General features: G+C 39.4%; 2 protein-coding genes across 2 annotated transcripts; one reads left to right on the top strand and one right to left on the bottom strand.

Moving 5' to 3' along the window:
• Positions 1 to 1,335: 1,335 nt before the first annotated feature.
• On the top strand, positions 1,336 to 20,778 carry LOC105693659 (cubilin-like). The gene is made up of 52 exons (XM_012413725.2): positions 1,336 to 1,549; positions 1,663 to 1,792; positions 1,920 to 2,123; positions 3,045 to 3,095; positions 3,182 to 3,322; positions 3,411 to 3,514; positions 3,595 to 3,742; positions 3,818 to 4,060; positions 4,145 to 4,466; positions 4,560 to 4,882; positions 4,975 to 5,328; positions 5,396 to 5,558; positions 5,649 to 5,839; positions 5,911 to 6,430; positions 6,524 to 6,749; positions 6,829 to 7,146; positions 7,208 to 7,368; positions 7,459 to 7,797; positions 7,867 to 8,220; positions 8,325 to 8,854; positions 8,923 to 9,193; positions 9,255 to 9,509; positions 9,595 to 10,106; positions 10,190 to 10,394; positions 10,475 to 10,846; positions 10,957 to 11,150; positions 11,241 to 11,395; positions 11,469 to 11,657; positions 11,743 to 11,924; positions 12,006 to 12,227; positions 14,994 to 15,149; positions 15,242 to 15,317; positions 15,407 to 15,524; positions 15,610 to 15,772; positions 15,854 to 16,075; positions 16,165 to 16,253; positions 16,332 to 16,558; positions 16,661 to 16,861; positions 16,957 to 17,092; positions 17,178 to 17,514; positions 17,603 to 17,788; positions 17,861 to 18,023; positions 18,103 to 18,280; positions 18,356 to 18,589; positions 18,667 to 18,829; positions 18,917 to 19,134; positions 19,257 to 19,337; positions 19,421 to 19,485; positions 19,557 to 19,806; positions 19,889 to 20,051; positions 20,135 to 20,379; positions 20,470 to 20,778. Exons 1-52 carry the CDS (start codon positions 1,464 to 1,466, stop codon positions 20,635 to 20,637), a joined length of 11,304 nt encoding a protein of 3,767 aa, XP_012269148.2. The 5' UTR covers positions 1,336 to 1,463; the 3' UTR covers positions 20,638 to 20,778.
• LOC125501496 (protein starmaker-like) lies at positions 12,278 to 14,889 on the bottom strand. The gene is made up of 3 exons (XM_048657649.1): positions 13,985 to 14,889; positions 13,697 to 13,834; positions 12,278 to 13,584 (listed from the first exon to the last, which is right to left on the bottom strand). The coding sequence occupies exons 1-3, from the start codon at positions 13,987 to 13,989 to the stop codon at positions 12,474 to 12,476; spliced, it is 1,254 nt and encodes a 417-aa protein (XP_048513606.1). The 5' UTR covers positions 13,990 to 14,889; the 3' UTR covers positions 12,278 to 12,473.
• Positions 20,779 to 20,796: the final 18 nt, after the last annotated feature.

The following is a 20,796-nucleotide window of genomic DNA, read 5'->3' as shown; positions in this document are numbered from 1 at the left end:
TGTTAGTTATGTCGTAATTTTGGCACCTTCGTGTGCATTGATTCAGAATAAAGTTTGCCGCATTATTAATTGCCATTGCAGCGGATATAACCGCATTAATAATATGCGTTATGAGCTTCGCCATTCCGGACGAACAGCTGAAAATATTTACCGTGATGAATTGAATCGAATAATTATCGACGAATACGCAATTATTAGCAGTAACGAGACGATCGGTCTAATTAACTATCGTGGATTCTATAAATTTTTAACTTCGCCATATTTTTTCGATACAATCATTCGGAACTGCAGATTCATGTACTTCTGATCCAGAAAATTCTGCAAAAACTTATATGGAAATTTTTTTCATTCTTCTCATAAACAACACGAATAAACTGTTGGTATATTATTCGATTTCAGGAGAAAGTAATTTCTGAACAGTCCGTACCATATACTTATAATAACGATTCTGTCGACAGAGTTTATGAAAATTTTGCTCGGTGTTCAAGCATATCAATTAAAATCACAGATCGTTTACATTTTAAAGTTGATCTACAGGGATTATGTAAAGTAGTACCTAATAGTTACGGAGGTTTCGAGAAAAGACCCAAAGAAAATCAAACCAATCTTATACGTAGTTTACACAAAATGATGTTTTTTGAGGTACGTCGTAATTTATATCACGAGGGTCTTACATATCTTCAGTGTAATCAATGAATGTAAAACAATTGTATTCTCACTTGCAGTGAATTATTATTACTGTCATTATTATTATTAATGTTATGATCATCAATAATGCCGGGACAATCTTGGTAATTGTGTTCAAAATGAAACACGTACGTTTCAATCCTTACAGCAAATTTTTAAATAATACGATCTAAATTACAATAGTGTAAATAAATGTAGAGAGATATTCGAAAATTGAATAAAATGATAAAAATGATAAGAAGTATTCCCTCAAGTATTTATATATAAATATACATATATAATCTGCAGAGCATTGTTCAAGAAATTATTCATGTAATAATCATATCGTGTGTACACACGTATTATATTATCGGGAATAAAATTTACCCTCAATAACTTACTCAAAAAATGACCCTTGGTTTTGCAAATGTTGCTTTTGACTAACGATAAAATGAATGAGAGTCCAAAAATTCGAAACGCCTGCCTGAATGATATATTTGACCTTGTGAAATATCTCTGATATTTTAATCATACTCCACAATACAGAGTACCTCAAAACCCTACGTATTAATCGGAGATAAATCTGTAAATTTCCAGCTGTAACTCAATATTGGGTGTTATTGAAAACGCCCCCATACTATATCCGATGATAACCGAATTCTGACGCCTCTCCGGACTCAGTTTGTTGGAAACAGTCGAACTAATAGGAGATCCAACTCTTATTCGGGAATGTTAAGAATTCAACGAATTGAAATTACGTCATTTTAAGTAAACTTTATTACCCCCAATCCGCCAGAATGATCCTACAGCGGTCAGGATGGCTGACGGCCATCGCCCTTGTCCCTATTTTTGCGGGATTTTCTATAGCATGGATGGATGAAAGGTGAGATGAATTACATGCAGACTAACTTCGCCAGCATGTGCTCTACTAGGATTATAGAAAGAAATAAAAATGGTGTACGAAAACGCGCTACTCTAGTTGTTAAAATTTTACAGGCCAGTGCTCGAGGTACGCGATGGGAACCTCTTTGTTACCAGTGCTAAAGACAAAAATATTACTCTGAAGACAACAGGCGCTAGCTACGTTAACGTAAATGGAATAAATCTGCTTCACGTCGCGTCAGCGGTAAGACAAATTATTTCATTCTAAACCAAAAGTTTTCAATCTTATACGGCGGTTATGCCTAGTTGTCAAGGAGCATTCAGTTGTACTTTAAACATGGAATGACACGAAAATTTCGTCCCAATTGCAGGCGCAAAATGCTTCGATTTTGGTGGAACAGTGGAAGTTAGGTATCCTTACGGAATTGGAAAACGTTTTGTCACGGCTAACGGAAGCCATCGAAGGTCCTTACGGTCTGCAGAGTAAGGTTCACGCCCTTGAAATGGGGCTTGATATGAACCGAACCATGTACAGACCGAGTACGAGCAGGACTTCTCCAAGACCTTTCTTCAATGTAAGAGTTTCATTGTCGATGTTTTTATTGTCTTGATTGGGTCATCATCTGTTTTCGCCCAGAAGCGTATACATTAGGGTGGGTCAAAAAAAACTTCTATTTTTTTTTTTTGAATCTCAGACACAAAAACTTGTTGCTGGGCACCTTTAGAAAGGACACACCCAGTATGGGCTCATAATATTAATGGGAACATCCTCCTCATCATCGATTTCTATTTTCAATTCAGTTTGATATCCAAAAAGTCATGTTTTATCACCAATAGCTTGTTAAGCCCCTACTATGGTCAATATCTGTAGGAAATTGAATGCTCTACAAAAATGGTCTGTTATACTTTTTCGATAAATCTTACCATTTCAAAGATATTCAAGGTCAAAAATTGAAGAATTTAAAGAAAAATCACTTTTTCTTTCTGAATTTTGTTACTGACTGAGTAATAATTATTATCGAATGAACTGCATTGATTCTTGTAGGAAATTTAACGCTCTACAAAACTGGTCCCTTATACTTTTTCGATTAATCGAACCATTTCAAAGATATTCCCATTTGAATTACAATATGCAGTACATATGAGAAAAAAAAAAAAATTTCGAAAATTCGAAAAAGTATAAGAGACCATTTTTGCAGAGCGTTAAATTTCCTACAGATATTGACCATAGTACGGGCTTAACAAGCTATTGGTGATAAAACATGACTTTTTGGATATCAAACTGAATTGAAAATAGAAATCGATGATGAGGAGGATGTTCCCATTAATATTATGAGCCCATACTGGGTGTGTCCTTTCTAAAGGTGCCTAGCAACAAGTTTTTGTGTCTGAGATTAAAAAAAAAAAAATAGCAGTTTTTTTTTACCTACCCTAGTATACATATATTCAATATACATATTTATGGTACCGCTAACGAATCCCTGTTGGCATTACAGTCCGGAACTGACAATATCGCGCGAACACGAATCCAACGACTTACTGCCCGGGTAAGTGGGGAGATTAAACGCATTTCTGGAATTTGAAGAAATATGGATAATCCATAAGTTTAAATAACGTAATCTTCCTTTCTTAGGTTCGGCAGCTCGAACTTGCAACAGCGAGTTTCCGCCGAAAATTGGAAACTGACGAATGCGTGAGCAACCCGTGCCGAAATGGTGGTACGTGTGAAGATAAAATTGATGGATATAAATGCTTGTGTATGGAAGGCTGGGAGGTGAGCATTTTCAGTTCCTAATCTCGTCATCTGTAGATTCAGTATGTATTGCGTTGAAATTACATCACTTTTTCGACAAAAATTTCAGGGGCCCCAGTGTGAAGCGGACGTCAACGAATGCCACAGATTCGATGGAACCGATCTCGGATGCCAGAATGGAGCTACCTGTCGAAATACACCTGGAAGCTACTCGTAAGTTGAAAAGAGAAAATCCAACAACTCGTATACAAATTCTATACTAACGTTTTCCCGATTCGATGCAATATATTTAGCTGTGCCTGTGCAAGTGGATGGTTTGGTATTCACTGTACGAAACGATCGATGGATTGCAATAACGAAAATTCTAACGAGATTTGCGGCCATGGTGTTTGCATCAACAAACCTGGTACTCCGTTGGGATACGCCTGTATCTGTGACCAAGTAAAGACTCGGAAATTGTCATTCGCAATTCGAATTAATCTAATTTATCGATTTATCAATTGATTCGTTCTTCAGGGTTGGGAGATTGACAGTGTTACTTCCGCCTGTACCAAAGACGTTGATGAGTGCACAGGCAAGCGTCCTCCGTGCTCAGTTAACCCATTGGTACCCTGCATAAACGTACCTGGGACTTTCTACTGCGGGGGCTGTCCTCAAGGTTATACAGGAAACGGATATTATTGTACCGATCTTGACGAATGTACGATTAACAACGGGGGATGCAGTACATCCCCATCAGTTCCCTGCATCAATACTATGGTGAACATAATCGTGTTTCAATTTGTAGGATAAGGAACCGAGGCATTATACAATTTTCTCTAAGTTTTCATGGACTTTTATTAGGGATCTAGAATCTGCGGCTCTTGTCCTCCGGGGTACCAAGGTGACGGTGTTACTTGCACGTATGTTGGATCGTGCAGAATTAACAATGGCGGATGTCATCCTATGGCTACATGTATAGACAGCCCAGGTATGGGTGATTATATCGTACAGTGTCGATGCCTACCTGGCTACCAAGGTACTGGAATGGGACCAAACGGCTGCCAGGTAGCTGGTACTGACATCGGCGTTCACACGTCGTGTTCCAGCAATCCTTGTGTTCATGGAAGTTGTGTTCCAAATGGACCAAGCGACTACAGGTGCATGTGCTATGCTCGGTTCACCGGTGAGTCATTAAAAATTCACTCTCCACTTCGATAATGGCATTGCTTTCATTTTATATTCCATCATATCGGCTGACTTGCTAATATTTTCATAGGCAAGAATTGCGACGTCGAATCAAATCCTTGCGATCCAAACCCATGCAGAAATGGTGGAACATGCATGGTAAGAAATAGAGGAGCTGCCTGTCGCTGCACCAATAGTTTTAGCGGACCACGGTGTGAGACACCGAGAGAATCGTGTGGACAAACTTTCAGAGATTTGCAAGGTACTTTACAGTTCCCAACTGTCAGCAGGACTTATCAACACAGATTGAGCTGTGCCTGGGTTTGGATAACGAATTCGTCCATGGTGCTGAATATAACATTCACCGTCTTCAATTTGGAACACTCTACCGATTGCCAGTTCGACTTTGTACAGGTAAATATCGCGAAACATAAAAAATATCTTAGTTTTAATGCTCTGAACTTGATTTTCTTCTTTTTGTTCTTCTGCCCCCTAAATAAAACCAGATCCACGACGGTCCGACAGCCGGTGAACATATAATTGGAAGATACTGTGGAAACAGTTTGCCGAATGGTGGAAATATAATATCTTCTCAGGAAGCTGTTTATTTATGGTTTCACTCAGACGGCAGTATTGCAAAGGATGGATTCACCTTGGAGTGGAACTCAATCCCACCCGTGTGCGGTGGGGAGATAAATGCTGATCACGGTTCCATTAGCTCACCCGGATCACCGGGAAAATATCCGGCTGACAGGGACTGCAGCTGGTTTGTCAGCGTCACATCAGGAAAAAGGATTCAATTCCATTTCTTCACTATGATGCTGGAGGAACACCCGACGTGTGATATGGACTATCTCGAGGTAATTCGCTGCCCTTGTTTTTGTTTGTGAACGAGCTTCTAATCTCGCTCATAATTCCGTATTCAAGATAAAAGATGGTAGAAGTGCCTCCAGTAACAGATTGGGACTGTACTGTAATCATACCCATCCACCACCGCTGGTCACATCCGGTTCTGAGGCTTGGCTACACTTCCATTCAGACAGTGCTGGGCAGGACGCGGGATTCCAGATTACTTTTTCAAGTATTGAAGGTAAGAGGAAACTGACAACATTATTGGAATGTATATACCTACCAATATTGCATGAATTATATGGATCTTGTGAACAAATGTTCTGTCTAGGAATACCTGGTTGCGGAGGAGTTTATACCGCATCTTCCGGGACTCTACAAACACCGAATTTCCCATTACCTTACGATTCAAATCTAGACTGTGAATGGAAGATACAAATTCCAACGGGAGAGAGAGTGAAAATAACTTGGATCAGCTTTGAGCTTGAAAGTTCTCATGGTTGCAGATTCGACTATGTGGAGGTTACCATTTCTCAAATTTAAATCAAAATCTTTCCGATTTGCTGGACCATAACTTGATTTTTTATTCGCAGATATACAGTGGCCATAACAGGGAAGCTCCATTGGTCGGAAGATACTGCGGCGATACACTTCCTTCAAGCATTTTATCAGAATCGAATGTTTTACTCATACGTTTCAGGTCTGACTGGAGTTTTAATGAGAAAGGTTTCCAATTCACTTATGAGGTATGGTGTGGTGGACAGTTCACCGAAGAAACTGGCGTTATACAATCACCCTATTATCCACAACCATATCCTGCGTCGAGGACATGTGTTTACGAAATAATACAACCACCGGGAAAGGCCATATCGTTGGAGATTCAGGACATGGACATCGAAGGTCTGGGTTACCCCGATTGCGTGTTCGACTACTTAGAAGTCCACGATGGTGATAACGAGAATTCAACAACTATCGGCACATATTGTGGATCGAATTCATCTATTCCTGAATTTCCACTTATGTCGACCCACAATTACATGTACCTCAAATTCACGACTGATCGTAGCAACCACCAGCGTGGATTCAAAGCCGTTTACACAACTTCTGACCGAAGTGAGTGTGAATTTTACTTTTTTTCCCCCCCTTCAATTTTATGAAAGTTGCAGCTTCTATATTTTCAAACTATGTATTTATCAATCCGAATAGGGTGTGGAGGTCTCTTTAAAACGCCATCCGGCGTCATCCAGAATCCAACCACTGGTTCTGGATACGACAATGAAGAGGACTGCCATTGGACAGTTCAGGCACCCCCTGGATACGTTATACAATTGACCTGGCTAACGTTTGACCTAGAATACCACCCTGCTTGTCGCAATGACTACGTTCAAATTTATGAAAATATAACGAGGGACTCACGGCAGGATATGGGAACGTGAGACACTGGCAAAAAATTCATATTCAACCTTGTAGAAATTCCTCGAGACATTTCTTCAATTGTATGTTTATGGCAGGTATTGCGGGACGACAAAACCACCTATATTGACGACGCAATCTCGAATAATGTCGATTCACTTTCATACCGATGGATCAGTAACAAGGGACGGGTTCATGGCTTCCTACGTATTTATTGATGCCTCTAAAGTTTGCGGAGGACACTTTTTCGCGCTTACTGGATCCATCAAAACACCTAATTACCCAGAGCGTTATCCGGAAAGTAGACAGTGCGAATGGATCATCGAAGCTGCCAATAGACACCAGATAGTCCTAAACGTCGTGAAGTTTGACTTGGAATCGCAATCCAGCTGCTCATTTGACTACCTTGAAATAAGGTGAGGAATTCTACCTTATTAATACTAATTCGTAAACTGTGCAACTTTCGTATCTTATCAGGAACGGAGGCACCGCAACGTCTCCTTTATTGGGAAAATACTGCGGCTCTAACATTCCAATGCAAATTACGAGCTTTGGAAATCAAATGTACCTGAAGTTTTCCTCAGACGTATCGAGAGGCGGCGAGGGTTTTAATATAGAATGGGATTCTACCACCATTGGTTCGTTCTATCAAAAAATTCAATGGCATATCTAAATTACAATCATATGAAAACCTGAAAAATTTAATTCATTTTTCTGTGCATCGCCAGGATGCGGTGGGACTTTGAATACTACCAGTGGGTCTATTTCTTCTCCCGGTTACCCTCAGCCCTACATTCGCAATGCTGAATGTAACTGGCAGATCGGCGTGTCAGCTGGCAGTATCATACAGCTGATAATAGTCGACTTAGACCTTGAGCAGCACGATCAATGTTCATTCGATTTTATCGAAATATACGAAGGACCTAACAGACGAGGCAAAAAATTGGGAAGATATTGTGGCACGAACCACCCCCTTTACGTCCAGACCACTACAAACGTTGCGTCTGTTCGTTTCCGCAGTGATTACAGTGGTTCTGGGCGAGGTTTCCATATAAATTACATCACTTGTAAGTTCACCACGTAATACCATCGAGTCTTTATCATTTCGAGTAGTCATTTATTCCCAATTATTTCAGTATGCCATAACAAACTTCACGCTCACCGAGGAGTTATCGAATCACCGAATTTCCCCAACGATTATCCACACAGAGAAAACTGCAGCTGGACTATCGAGGCACCGATGGGTAACAAGATTAATCTCACCTTCTCTCACTTCGACTTGGAAGCAGGAAGCGAAGAATCCTGCCCGTACGATTATTTGGAGGTGAAAGAGGGTGACGATGATCAACCCACTCGAGAGATTGGCAAATACTGCGACTCCACAGCCTTGCCACCCAAAGTGGTATCGACCCAACGGCAGGTCTTTTTACAATTTTATTCCGACAGTTATCTTGCTCACAATGGCTTTCGGCTTGAATGGGTTGTCAATGGTAAGGAGATACCTCTGTATGTAATGTTGGTAATGGTCAATATTGCTTGTGAAACAAGATTGGAGATTATTAACTACGAAGTGGTGTTATTTGTACACTTACAGGTTGCGGTGGTTTCTTGAATAAACCAGAAGGGATAATCATGTCCCCTGGATACCCTCAACCATATCCTCAGAATATTGAATGCGAATGGAGCATTGCGGTTGACTACGCTTGCAGTATAGAACTTACATTGGTGGATGTGAACTTGGAAAAAATACAGAATTGTGTTTTCGATAAACTGGAAATTTACGGTGGCGCAGATGATTCCGCACCAAAATTATTAGACACGTGTCACACTGATCGTCCAGTTGTCTTAACGAGTTCGAGCAATAAGCTATTCATCAAATTCTCTTCCGATCATTCTTATGAAGCCTCAGGATTCAATGCTTCATACAGAAGTGTGCCCATTCAATGTGGCGGGAAATTCACGACAGCGACCGGTATCATACATTCAGCAAACTACCCTTCAAATTATCCCGCGAACCAAAATTGCGAGTGGTATATTCAAGTGCCCGTGAATCATATCGTCAATCTCACCTTCATCGACTTCGACATTGAAGCAAGCAGAAATTGCAGCGATGACTACGTTAGAGTAAGCGATCATATCTAAAAATGATCGAACCAATGTTCGATGTGCAACTATATTTTATCGCTTTATAGATTTATGATGGCTCAACTCGAGACGCGCCTGTACTGGGATCTCATTGTCGCAATGCGCTTCCTCCATCGTATATTTCCACGACCAATGAACTTCTAGTCGTGATGCGAACAGACCCTTACGTTCAGGCAAAGGGTTTCAAAGCGACTTATGCCCTTGCATGTGGAGCACGCATCGTTTCTAATGACCAAGGAGTAATTTCAATGGACTCGTCGGTCGGTCTGTATACAGAAATAACCAATTGCACCTGGACCATCATAGCCGAACACCCAGGTATTTGTAGTCTGACTGTGAGTTTCAGGTTCAAGAATATCAACTTCTCATTTAATTGCAGAGGACCACGTCACCCTGACTTTTACTCACATACAAGTAATGGGGATGAACTACGGACACGATGACTGTGAGGATAACTCCATACAGGTTTTCGAAGGTGAAGGGACAGATGGACCTGCACTAGGAACGTGGTGCGGTACAAAAGTTCCCTCGTCAATTGTGAGTCAAGGAAATGCATTAACAATACATGCATCATCCATTTATGGAGCGTTGTATCACTCGGTTTTCTCCGCTACCTACTCTGTGCTGAATTCAGGTGAGTAAGGGCGAAATCATAGGAGTAATTATGCGGAGATGACGAATGGTAATCAGTAAATATAGAAAAACATATGTTATTTCAGCATGCGGAGGGAATTACAGCTCAGAACATGGTACGATCTCGACACCAGGTTATCCGAATAGCTATCCAAGGAATATAGAGTGCATCTGGTCCCTGCGCACATCTCCAGGAAATCCAATAAGCTTGAGTTTCACGGAGTTTGATGTTATCCAAAGCCAAAATTGCGATTTAGATTACGTTGAAGTTAGAGAAGAAAGCGGAATTGGAAAATTGATCGGAACGTTTTGTGGAACGGATGTTAATGCGATAAATTCACCAAAAAGCTTATGGATAAAGTTCAGAAGCACTGCAGATGGGACGGGGAAAGGATTCGCTGCTGAGTACAACATCGTTCATGGAAGTGATTTATCAGGACCCAGTGGACAGATTGCTTCTCCATTGTATCCGCATCCGTACATGATCCAAGGAGAATTTCAGTGGCACATCACCGTTGACTTCAAATCCTCGATATTGATAACTTTCGAAGATTTTCACATCGATCGATACGCGGACGAGTGCTACCTTTATCTCACTGTGAGCAACCAATGAATATTCTGAAAATTTTAATAATTTCTCCAAATATTCAACGAATTATTACACCGTTTAACAACTTTAAGATCTACGATGGATACGATAGCGAAGCTCGTGAACTGATTTCGGCATGTGGTACGACTCTGCCGAAGCCAGTGCGATCGTCGAGTAATGTAGTTTACCTCAAGTTCTCTACGCATTCAATGAGACAAGGCAGCTGGTTCCTTTTAAACTGGTTACAAGTACCTAGAACAGAAATTGGCGAATCTGACGATGGCGACAGTACTCGAAGTGAGCATATTCCAATCACATTATGTATGTATGGTGAAATATAAATTGCTCTCTTTATTTCATTTTTTATTTAAATTTAGCATCGTGCCATGAAATCATCTCTCTAGTCAACCGTGGAGACACCAACTACACAATCAGTTCACCTGGATGGCCTCAAGGCTACGACACAAACCTTGATTGTAGTTGGACTCTGGAATCGATTCCAGGAACTCATCTTGTCCTCAGATTCAATACATTAGATTTGGAAACGACCGAACAATGCCTCGCCGATTATGTTCAAGTGTTTGCCGGAAATCCCATGTCAGCATCACGCTCATGGAGTCAAGTGGGAGATAACTATTGCTATACCAATGCTACTCGGACACCGGTCGAAGCAACAAACCTTATGAAAGTTGTATTTCACAGCGACGTATATCTTAATGGAACTGGATTCAACGCCACAATTCGTAAAGGTGTGTTTCAAAAGTGTCTCCCTTTCGAGGAACTCCATACTTGACCCGTTACGAATGTTTCAAATCACTATAAATATTACGTTCTATAGTAAAATATTTTTTCCTTTAAGCTTGCGGTGGTCAGCTACAGGGTCCAAATGGAGTTATAGAAGCAAATGAAACATCAACCACTGGTCATTTGCCTCAGTGGTCGTTACAGTGTCAGTGGAATGTCACCGTCAGACCGGGAAGGACCATAGGAGTTAGAATCGTCAGTTTGAATATCCACAATTCTGATTCAATTTGCGGGATCAATTACCTCATGGTAAGATTTCGATTTTGCAATTATTATTTTTCATAATGGGGTGATATATTCGTTCTGAATATTTATTTTGTTACTATTACATACTGACAGTTGAAAAATGGCCCATCACCTTCATCTCCTATTCTTGGTATTGGCAAATATTGTGGTACCGCAGTACCCAATGAGGAGTTGCTAACGACTGGAAATCAGCTCTACGTAAAAGTAATCGGCATGAGAGTACTAACTCAGTTCAAATTACAATACAGGTAATTGAATCACATCTTCTAGAACATTGCTGAATCAAAACTGACTGATTAATTTTCAATGAATCCTTTTCAGGGAGATAGGAATGAACTGTGGAGGGGAAATTTTGTTAGGACCGCAAACCAAGATGTGGCAAATAACCACTCCTAATTACCCTAATATTCCATCGCCACATTCAGAATGTTTCTGGACTGTTATGGCACCCGCTGGAGAAATGATATCGATACATTTCCCTGACAGATTTGACCTTGCGCCCAGCCATGGGTGAGTTAAAATGGTCAAAGTTCTTTCTTACGAAGTCTGATAATTTATATAAAAGGCTAAAGTTATTCCAAACTTTCGTTCGCAGCTGCACTAGAGAATATCTAGAGATCAGAGATGGTGGAACTGACATTTCAAGGCTACTTGGACGATACTGTGGAAGTCAGGCACCCAGTAGTATGTTTACTACTGGAAATGTGATGTACCTCCACTTCTACACCGACATTCCTGATCCCAAAAATGGTTTCAATGCTACAGTCACCATTGGTGGTGAGTTTTTCAAAGAATCCACTAGGACACCGCAGATTTTTGGGGGCAAATTATGTCGTAATCTTTTTAATTTTATAACAGAACAATGCGGTGGCTTGATAAGGGGTAGACAAGGCGTTATAGAATCGCCCAATTATCCTAATCATTTCCCCCCAAATATCACCTGCATATGGCGTATCGTTGGTCCTCCTGGTCACACAATAAAACTGCAGTTCAGAGACATCCACTTGGTGAATTATGTACGTTGTGAAGGTTCGGATCATGTGGAAATTGCCGAAGAATTACGGTTGAACGGATCATCCGGTAAGTAATTTTACTATTAAATCCAGTAATATTTATGATAACGTCGTGGATTAAAGTTTGAAACTGTTTGTCTTTCTTCATTAACATTATTATATCACACGAACATACATACATATTTATACATACATGTACATAATATCTATCCAGATTTATGTTACATTATTTAAATAAGTTTAAAAAATTTTTGCTCATCGTTTGAATGGTCTGTCTGCATATACCGCGGGATAATTTCTTTCCGGTAAATTTTTACTTGAGCCAATTTTCTTGCGAACAATTTTCTTCATCGTTGATATCCCCATCCGCTTCGTGAAGATTTTCTGAATCTATTTCCTGTTCATTCGTTGAATTTTCGAAAGAATTTTTTTCAACATCTCGTTCGTCGGAGTTCACAATGGTGCTTTTTACGATATCATCTGCAAAATATTCCAATTCCTCAGCGTGAACTTTATTTCGTTTAGGCACACTTTGAGTTTTCATATCGCAACTACCCGATTCATGGTCTTCCAACTTTTCAGCTGAGTTTTCTTCCTCGTGTAAAACTTGCGCAGATTCATCATATTTCCGACATTTCTTTTTCGATCCAGTTGTGGATGATTTTTTAGAGGATTTTTTATTATGTTTCAATTTTTCGGTTTTACACTTCTTTCTCTTCATCAAAATTTCGCCCTCCAAATGATTACCATTTTCCGACAAATTATCCAAGTCTGATTTCTCGATTATTTGAATTTTTTTCTCTGATTCGCTGTCACGCGATACCACATTTTCTTTACACATTGAATCACTTTTACCACTTCGCTTATGAGTCTTCGTCAACTCTGAATCTTCCCGCTTGTCTAATTTGACCTGGTTTTTCTTGGGGCTTTTAATTTTTCTCGCTTCAGACGGATGGCTATTAGATTCAAGTTCAATATTATTCACATCATCACCTTCGGCCGTCGCGCAGTCTGCACCTTTAGATTCAGATTTCTTACGAAGAGTATTGTCAGACATCTTCTTCGACGTATACCTGGAGTCTACGTTGTCCGACGCGCCTTCTTTTCCGTGAATGTCCAGGTCCTCAGGTTGTTCCAATTCAAGAGTTCTCTTGCTCTTGTTACTTTTTTCCGTATTGCTTTTGACGTTACTTTTGCCATTCTTAAAATTTTCTACGCCTCTGTCGAGTTTGTTGTGCTTATGCGATTTCATCCGGTTCTGTTCTTCGTAGGACGATTTTCCACCGCGCTCATATTTATTATTTTTGAAAACTTCGTTTGATTTGATTTTCTGGTTTCCATGGGCGTCGCGACGTTGCTTCTTTTTTTTTTCCAGCTCTTGTTCTTTGCCACTCTCTTTTTTTCTGTAATCAACGGGCTTATTCCTATATAAAAACAAAAAACCACGGTTATATTCAGCAATATTCGCTGCACAGTCAAGCGATACCAGTTTCAATGAGCTCTAATAAAATCAAAGAAGTTAAAAATATCACTTACTTCGAATAACGGACATCTTTTGAATTCGTTGACCGCGAGTTCTCCTTTATTGCCTCTGTATTTCGATTCGATGTCGTTGCCGAAGCTTCCAGTAGAAAGCATGCTAAAATCACCAGTACTGCAATACTCAATCGAAGTCTGAAAAGCCAAAAACTTCCATAAACGCACACTCGTTCGTTCTGCAGATTTTTTAAACAATTACTTGAATACTCGATCCGAAAATACGTCGAATATGACGGAAGATTAGGTTTGCGTGCTTATATTGCGAAAACCGTATAAAATACTCACCTCATTTTCAGGATTTTATTTTATGATGGTTTGTAAGTACAGGAATGTTTGGTAAACTTGAGATCGTTAACTCTGTTCATTAATTATTAGAAGATAACCGAAAGTTGACGAATTGAAAAGTAGAAGTAAACTGCGATGTTGTGTACTAAGTGTTTCCCATTTATACTGGCGATGGGATGGAACTTGAAGACTTTGGGTAAACGTAGAGCTGTTCTTTTTTTCGTCATCACAACGAGGTGTTGACATAATCTGACTATGTAGTTACTTCAATGTAAGAGAGTCGTATGTGTCACAACCACGATAACCAAGTCTCGCTGTAAAGCCGAGCTAATATTGAACTTTATCGTAGATCAGTATTCTGATATCAAAATATGTGACGTCCGATTCTATTTGTTTCTTAATTTAAATATATTGTAATAATAATGTTTCGGCTAAACGTGTACATACAGCAATGGTTTGCTTTTTATTTTTAAAGTTAAGTATTGCTTAAAATTTTTATGGAAATTTATGAATTTCACAGAGAATATAGATTTTCAAAATTTGAATCATTCTGATATGATTCCTGTGCCACATCTACAATATTCTTTCCAAATCACCTCGACAGCGTTATTGTAAAAAATTTAACGCGGTACATATAATTCCCGCAGAATATCGAATAACATTAAAATGAAAATTCATTTATACGCGTTGCATCTGATAAGTTTATAGTTATTGCACCTATCCAGTTGTATATCAAACGTATCTTGGCAGATCATATCTCTCGTTTAATTCACCAGAGCTCCTACCTGTGTGTGCTATGGGCATTTTTTCTCTCCTCTTTATTTTTGCTACTATAATAGCTGGAATTTGCATGGAAGATTATTTCTTTGGTTTGATGCAAAGATTTTCATCATCCTTTATTTGACGTAGAAAATATTCTGCGGGTTAGCAATCTTCTTGAGTCTAACGACAATTTAAACGAAAGTACAGAGTGCGAATTTTGAATTTGGCGTATGTTTTATGCTCGTAGACGCATCAATTAAACCACTAGGAGTGTTCTGCGGAACAACAAAACCAGAATTGATTCAATCGGCGGGGAATATAGTTGAAGTTAAATTCATCAGCGATACCAGATCTGTATCTCATTACAGAGGATTCAGTCTGAACTTCACAACTTCTCCAGATGGTAAATTGGGCTTATAATTTCGTGCCAATTGGCGTGTATTTATTTTACATTGTTAATAATGAATTGGTATTAATATATCTAATTCTATCCAGTATGCGGTGGTAGTCTAATCGGTTCGGCAGGTGAATTTAGTTCGCCCGGATATCCCAATATTAATGGGCGCAACAGGTAGTTTTTATCATTCCCAATGAATATTCCTGAAAAACCGGTCAACGGATGATTAAAATTCCCCATTACTTTATCACCCATTATCGCAGGTATTGTCAATGGAGGATCTCTGTACCCGAAGGACATCGTGTACAAATTGATATCGTCGATCTTGACATAGGGGCGACGGACGTAGCACTTCCGCAGCCATTCGGGCCACGACTATTGGTATTCGAACGAATAATTTAATTTAATCATATAATCACTCCATAAATGACATTTACGTGACCGATAAATCTTTCATCAATTTCAGTTCTATCATGACTTCAATTACATAGCTCACAACAAAGATATTACAGCACATGATACGGACAGGCAGATTATCAGCACCAGTAACAAAATGCTTGTTTGGTATTGGTCGAGTACTGGAACACGGAGGGGTTTCAAAGCTCGTTATTCTGCAATTTCTCCTTCACGTAGGTTCACTGATTCTAATATACTGCCAATAATTATTTTCGGATAATTTAGATCGACGTACTTTTTGAGAATCTCCACAGTGTGCGGCGCAACGGTGAGGGATAACGAAGGTACTCTTTTGACAAATCAGAATACCGTTTTCAATATGACTGATTTCTATTGCGAATGGAAAGTTTATTCTCCAACACTAAACACAAGCGATAAAACGCTCGCGGTTACTTTGACTGGATTTGTTAGCCGACTTGAAGATTCTGGCGGATCTAATCGTTGTCGTTACAGTTCTAATTCGCTAATAATAACTGGTAAGTTAAGAATATTATTTCAAAAAGTTTCATTGATTATTAGAAAAAAATGTATGAAACAAATCTCTGATATTAAAATTTTATTTCAGACAGCGATGATAAACCGGTAGTAAATTATTGCGGAAATAGAACCAAACCTATTGTTATTCGATCTCCCTCGCAGGTCAACACCATTATGGTGAGTAAAAGTGTAAAATTTTTAATTGAAAAATTAGTACCTGCATAGATATACCTGACTCACTGGATTCACCAACAGGCTGTGAAAGGGTCTCCGGATCCGGTGAATTATACTATATCTTACCGCTGGTACGGGTGTGGTGGAATACTGCATGGTCCTTCCCACACAGTTACTGTACCTAGGGGTTCAACTTATCCGATAGACTGTGCTTGGCACGCTAAATTCCCGGATAATGGAGAGGTCATAACGCTGTCTTTCAAGAAACTCAACTTGGGAACATGTGCTACTAATTACATACTCGTCAGGTAAAGTATTACTCGAGTTGGGGGTTCAAATTTCTACCAACAAAGGAAGGAAAACATAAAAACTGAGCCTTTTTCTGATCGATTAACCCATTCTGTCCACAGAAACGGTGGCGCGTTGTCGCCACAGTTTGACAAAATTTGCGGATCAATTCTGCCTCTAAACATAAAATCTCAATCGAACGAGTTGTGGATCGAATACCATGGTGAAGACTCCCACAATGACTTTGAATTCCAAGTTGAAACACTTCAGGGTGGTTGTGGTGGATTCTTACAGCAGAGCGTTGGAGTAATAACCAGTCCTGGGTATGATCATTATGATGAATTAGTGAATAATTTTTTATATCTCATTTTCCACTCGTAGTAAATTTGACAACCTTGAATTATTCGTTATTACGCAGGTTCCCGAGTCAGTATCCAAATAACGCAGAGTGTGACTGGATTATTGCAGTAGAAAATGGTTATCGCATTGGATTGGTATTTGTAGATCGTTTCAATCTTGAAACCAGTTCAAATTGCGGTAACGATTTCGTCCGGGTACGCATTTGAAATGCATTTGTGCATCGCGCTAATGGAATATATTTTTTTAGAGGCCATATTTTGAACAAATGTTTTTTATCAGGTATTCGACTGGCAGCTAGAAGATCACAGTGATCCAGATTCTGCTGTATGGCTAGAGATCGCTACAGTATGCGGTAGAAATACACCACAAGTATTCAACTCAACTTCGAATCGAATGAGGGTTCAATTCCGATCGAACAATGCCATTCAAGGCGATGGTTTCCGGGCTAAATGGAATACGAATTGCGGCGGAATCATACCAGTAACGAAGAGCGTAAGATATCTCACATCACCTGGATGGCCATTGGGTTATCCAGCAAAGATGAACTGCAACTATACTTTTGTAGCGGAAAATAAAAATATCATCGTGCAGTTCACAGAGTTTTCCCTAGAAGGAGGTCAGCTAATTAGTAGTACAGTCATATAATATTGAACAACTGACGAAATTTATCAATGAGAAATAATTTACATGATCATTCTCAACAGGTCGAAGTGGATGTCGATTTGACAATGTTACAATTATAACTCCTGAGTACGGTAGAGATACCAGTCGTAGTTGGTGTGGAACTGATCGTCCACCCACTCAAAATGTTGGATCGCGATTGGAACTCCATTTCAAAACTGACTCTTATATCGAACGTAAAGGATTCCAATTGAAATACTATCTTGATGGTGAGTTGATGGAATAGTTTTAAGAATTATTCCCATTATTTTGATACAATAATTAGTATTAAAATTTCACAGAATGCGGTGATATCGTAACCCGGCCTACTGATATAAGTTCACCTTCAATCGATGAAAATGGTAATTACTATGCTAGAATTAATTGTACATGGATTGTCAAACCACCCGCAGGTAAAGCTGCCGTTTTGAGATTTGAAAGTTTCCATCTGGAATACAGTACCCAGTAAGTAACATTGATCGTCAACTTGGGTGCAAAAAGATTTAATTAAAAAGCCAAGGAATTATCACCGAAATGTTTTTAGATGTTTCTTCGATTTCGTGGCTGTATATTCTGGTACAGTCATCCAGCAAGAAAATCGACTCGCCTTATTATGTGGAAGTTTGAACGGATCCCTGCCAGTTGTGAAATCTGAAAACGGCACAATGACCATAAATTTCATTACTGATCGAAGTTTCAACTTTGGAGGATTCAAAGCCAAGGTAATTCAGCAAAATGAAGACTGTACTGGTACTAGATACGTGTCTCCATATCGATTAATCGGTTCATAATTTAAGGTATTGTTCACAAATGGCCAAGCAGCAGGTTGCGGAGGTGAAATTCGACTCGATTCTCATTCACAACAATTTAGAACTCAAAAAGGTTCGATGTACGAAGATTCGGAAGATTGCCACTGGCTTGTACGAGCGCCGGGCAGTAATACCGTTAAATTATTTATAAGTAGTATGGATTTGAAGAATTCCTCCTCTCGGGGGCGTGCGAATCAACCATGTTCTGGAGATTATTTAGAGGTGGGAATAATGACGATGGATTTTGGATGTTTAAAATACCATGCAGTTATTATTGTGATAATTATTATTTTTCATAGGTCCGAGACGGCGAAGGACCATTCTCGGAGCTGATAGCCACATACTGTGGAAATGTGAGCCCTTCTCCGATATCGACATCTTCGAATAGCATGTGGATCAGATTGGTAACCGATGGCGACACGAATGGCAATGGAATATCAGGAACACTTCAAGCTGTACCATGTGAGAAAAAATACAATATAAATTCAGCACGGTTACTTATTCAATTTGTACTCATATCTGCTTTCGTCTTATGCATTTTTATTCCAGCGCTTTGTGGCGAATCGACTCTAATCGTCGCTAATGAGACCAAAGTATTAACTTCTCCAGGATTTCCTAATAGGTATGATGCTGGAATCAGATGTCGTTGGAAACTTACGTATCCCGACTCAGTACACTGGAGACGAATAACCATTCACTTCTTGCAATTCGACTTGGACGATTCTGAACATTGCGAGAGAGACAAGCTGCACTTTACAGATAAAACCGTGAGCAAAATTCAGTCACAACTATTATACATGAATCTTTTCTAGCAGTAAAACCTTGTCCACTTACTCAATGATGCGCCGCTGGTACGGCCTGTTGATTAAAATGAGAATTTTATGTACAGAATCGACGTTATGTCAGCGAAGGCTTTGGAGAAGAGTTGATATTCAGCGGGACGCGTGATCGCCCTAGACACACGTGGAGGGTAGGCATAATTCGATATTCCAATGATCGTTACCATCGCAATTACACGAATACCACCCGTGTTCATACTAAATTATGTTGCAGAATTCTCGGATGCCACTCGGTAGTTTTTATTTTTGTGGATCTGCTCTTCCTCATGATTACCACAGGTAATTTCGTACCTCGAATTCAGCATCGACGATTTCAAAAACATGTCAATTTTTATTTTGTTTTCTCACAGTGGCGGGGACGAGGTTGAATTGGCGTTTACATCCGCTTCAAATCCAAAAGGAAGTCATTCTGGATTTAAATTAGAGTACAGTGTAAGCACTTGTACTCGTAATTTCACTGGTGCCCAAGGACGAATTGTACATGACAGTTCAAGAGATTGTTGGTTTACAATAACTGCCCCAGAAAACTACACGATTTCACTTTACTTCAACGAATTTACGATGTATGATATACACGATTGTACCGAACGCGCTCTGCAGGTATATTTTCTTTGCGTCTACTGTTTAAATCAGAATATAAAGTTAAAAGTATTTCTCTGATGTTTTCCAAATTTACTTCTAGATTCGTGATGGAGATTTCAGTGCAAGTACTATAGCAATGTTGTGCGGAATGAACATACCAGATCCTGTGTTTAGTACCGGAAATAGGCTGAGCTTGCACTCGTACTCGCTTAATGCGGGCTCATTTGATACCTACGATATAACCTACACGACAACTGATAAAGGTGAGGGTGAAATAATAAAGTATGCAAATCTTTGCATTTATGAGTACATTTTTTTTTTGGTTTTTTTGTTTTTTTTTTAACAGGACAAGGTTGTGGGGGAAAACTTTACAATTATGAAGGCCGATTTGCATCTCCGCTGTATCCGGGACCATATCGTAACACCAGTGAATGCATTTGGGACATTAGCGTACCGAAGAATTACCTCGTTCTACTAGAATTTAAATTCTTTGATCTTGGTGTAAGAGAAACCTGCGAAACGGACAATTTGGAGATATCTGACGTACAACCGAACGGAGACACCTTATCTTCAACCGTCTACTGTGGAGGGGTTCGTGTTAAGATTATAGATATAAATCCTTTAATCCCTTAAGACACGATCTTCGATTAATTTTTTTTTTTTTTTTCTTTATACCCATAGGACCTACCAGCACCGTTTCACGGAACTACGAATAAGGTGAAAGTAAAATATACGACATCAGTGAACAACGGAGGAACTGGCTGGTCCATCAGTTTCAGTGCACAGCGTCATCACGTTACTAGTTCCCGATCTTTTCCATTCGCCGAGATGTCATTCCAGATCGCGTGACGTAGAATGGCAGGTCGGTTTGGCTCCAAAATACCAGAAAACACACATTTACTTTTATATCTTCGTCAAGGTTGATTTGTATAATACCATATACCTTAGTATTAAATATTAAAAAAAAAAAATAAAAAAAAAAAAAAGAGACTGTTGAACAATTGTTAC

The sequence above is a fragment of the Athalia rosae genome, chromosome 6 (genome assembly GCF_917208135.1).
Source record: "Athalia rosae chromosome 6, iyAthRosa1.1, whole genome shotgun sequence".
NCBI lineage: Eukaryota > Metazoa > Arthropoda > Insecta > Hymenoptera > Athaliidae > Athalia > Athalia rosae.
The sequence above is the reverse complement of the archived record's forward strand: the minus strand, read 5'-3'. Positions and strand labels throughout refer to the sequence as shown.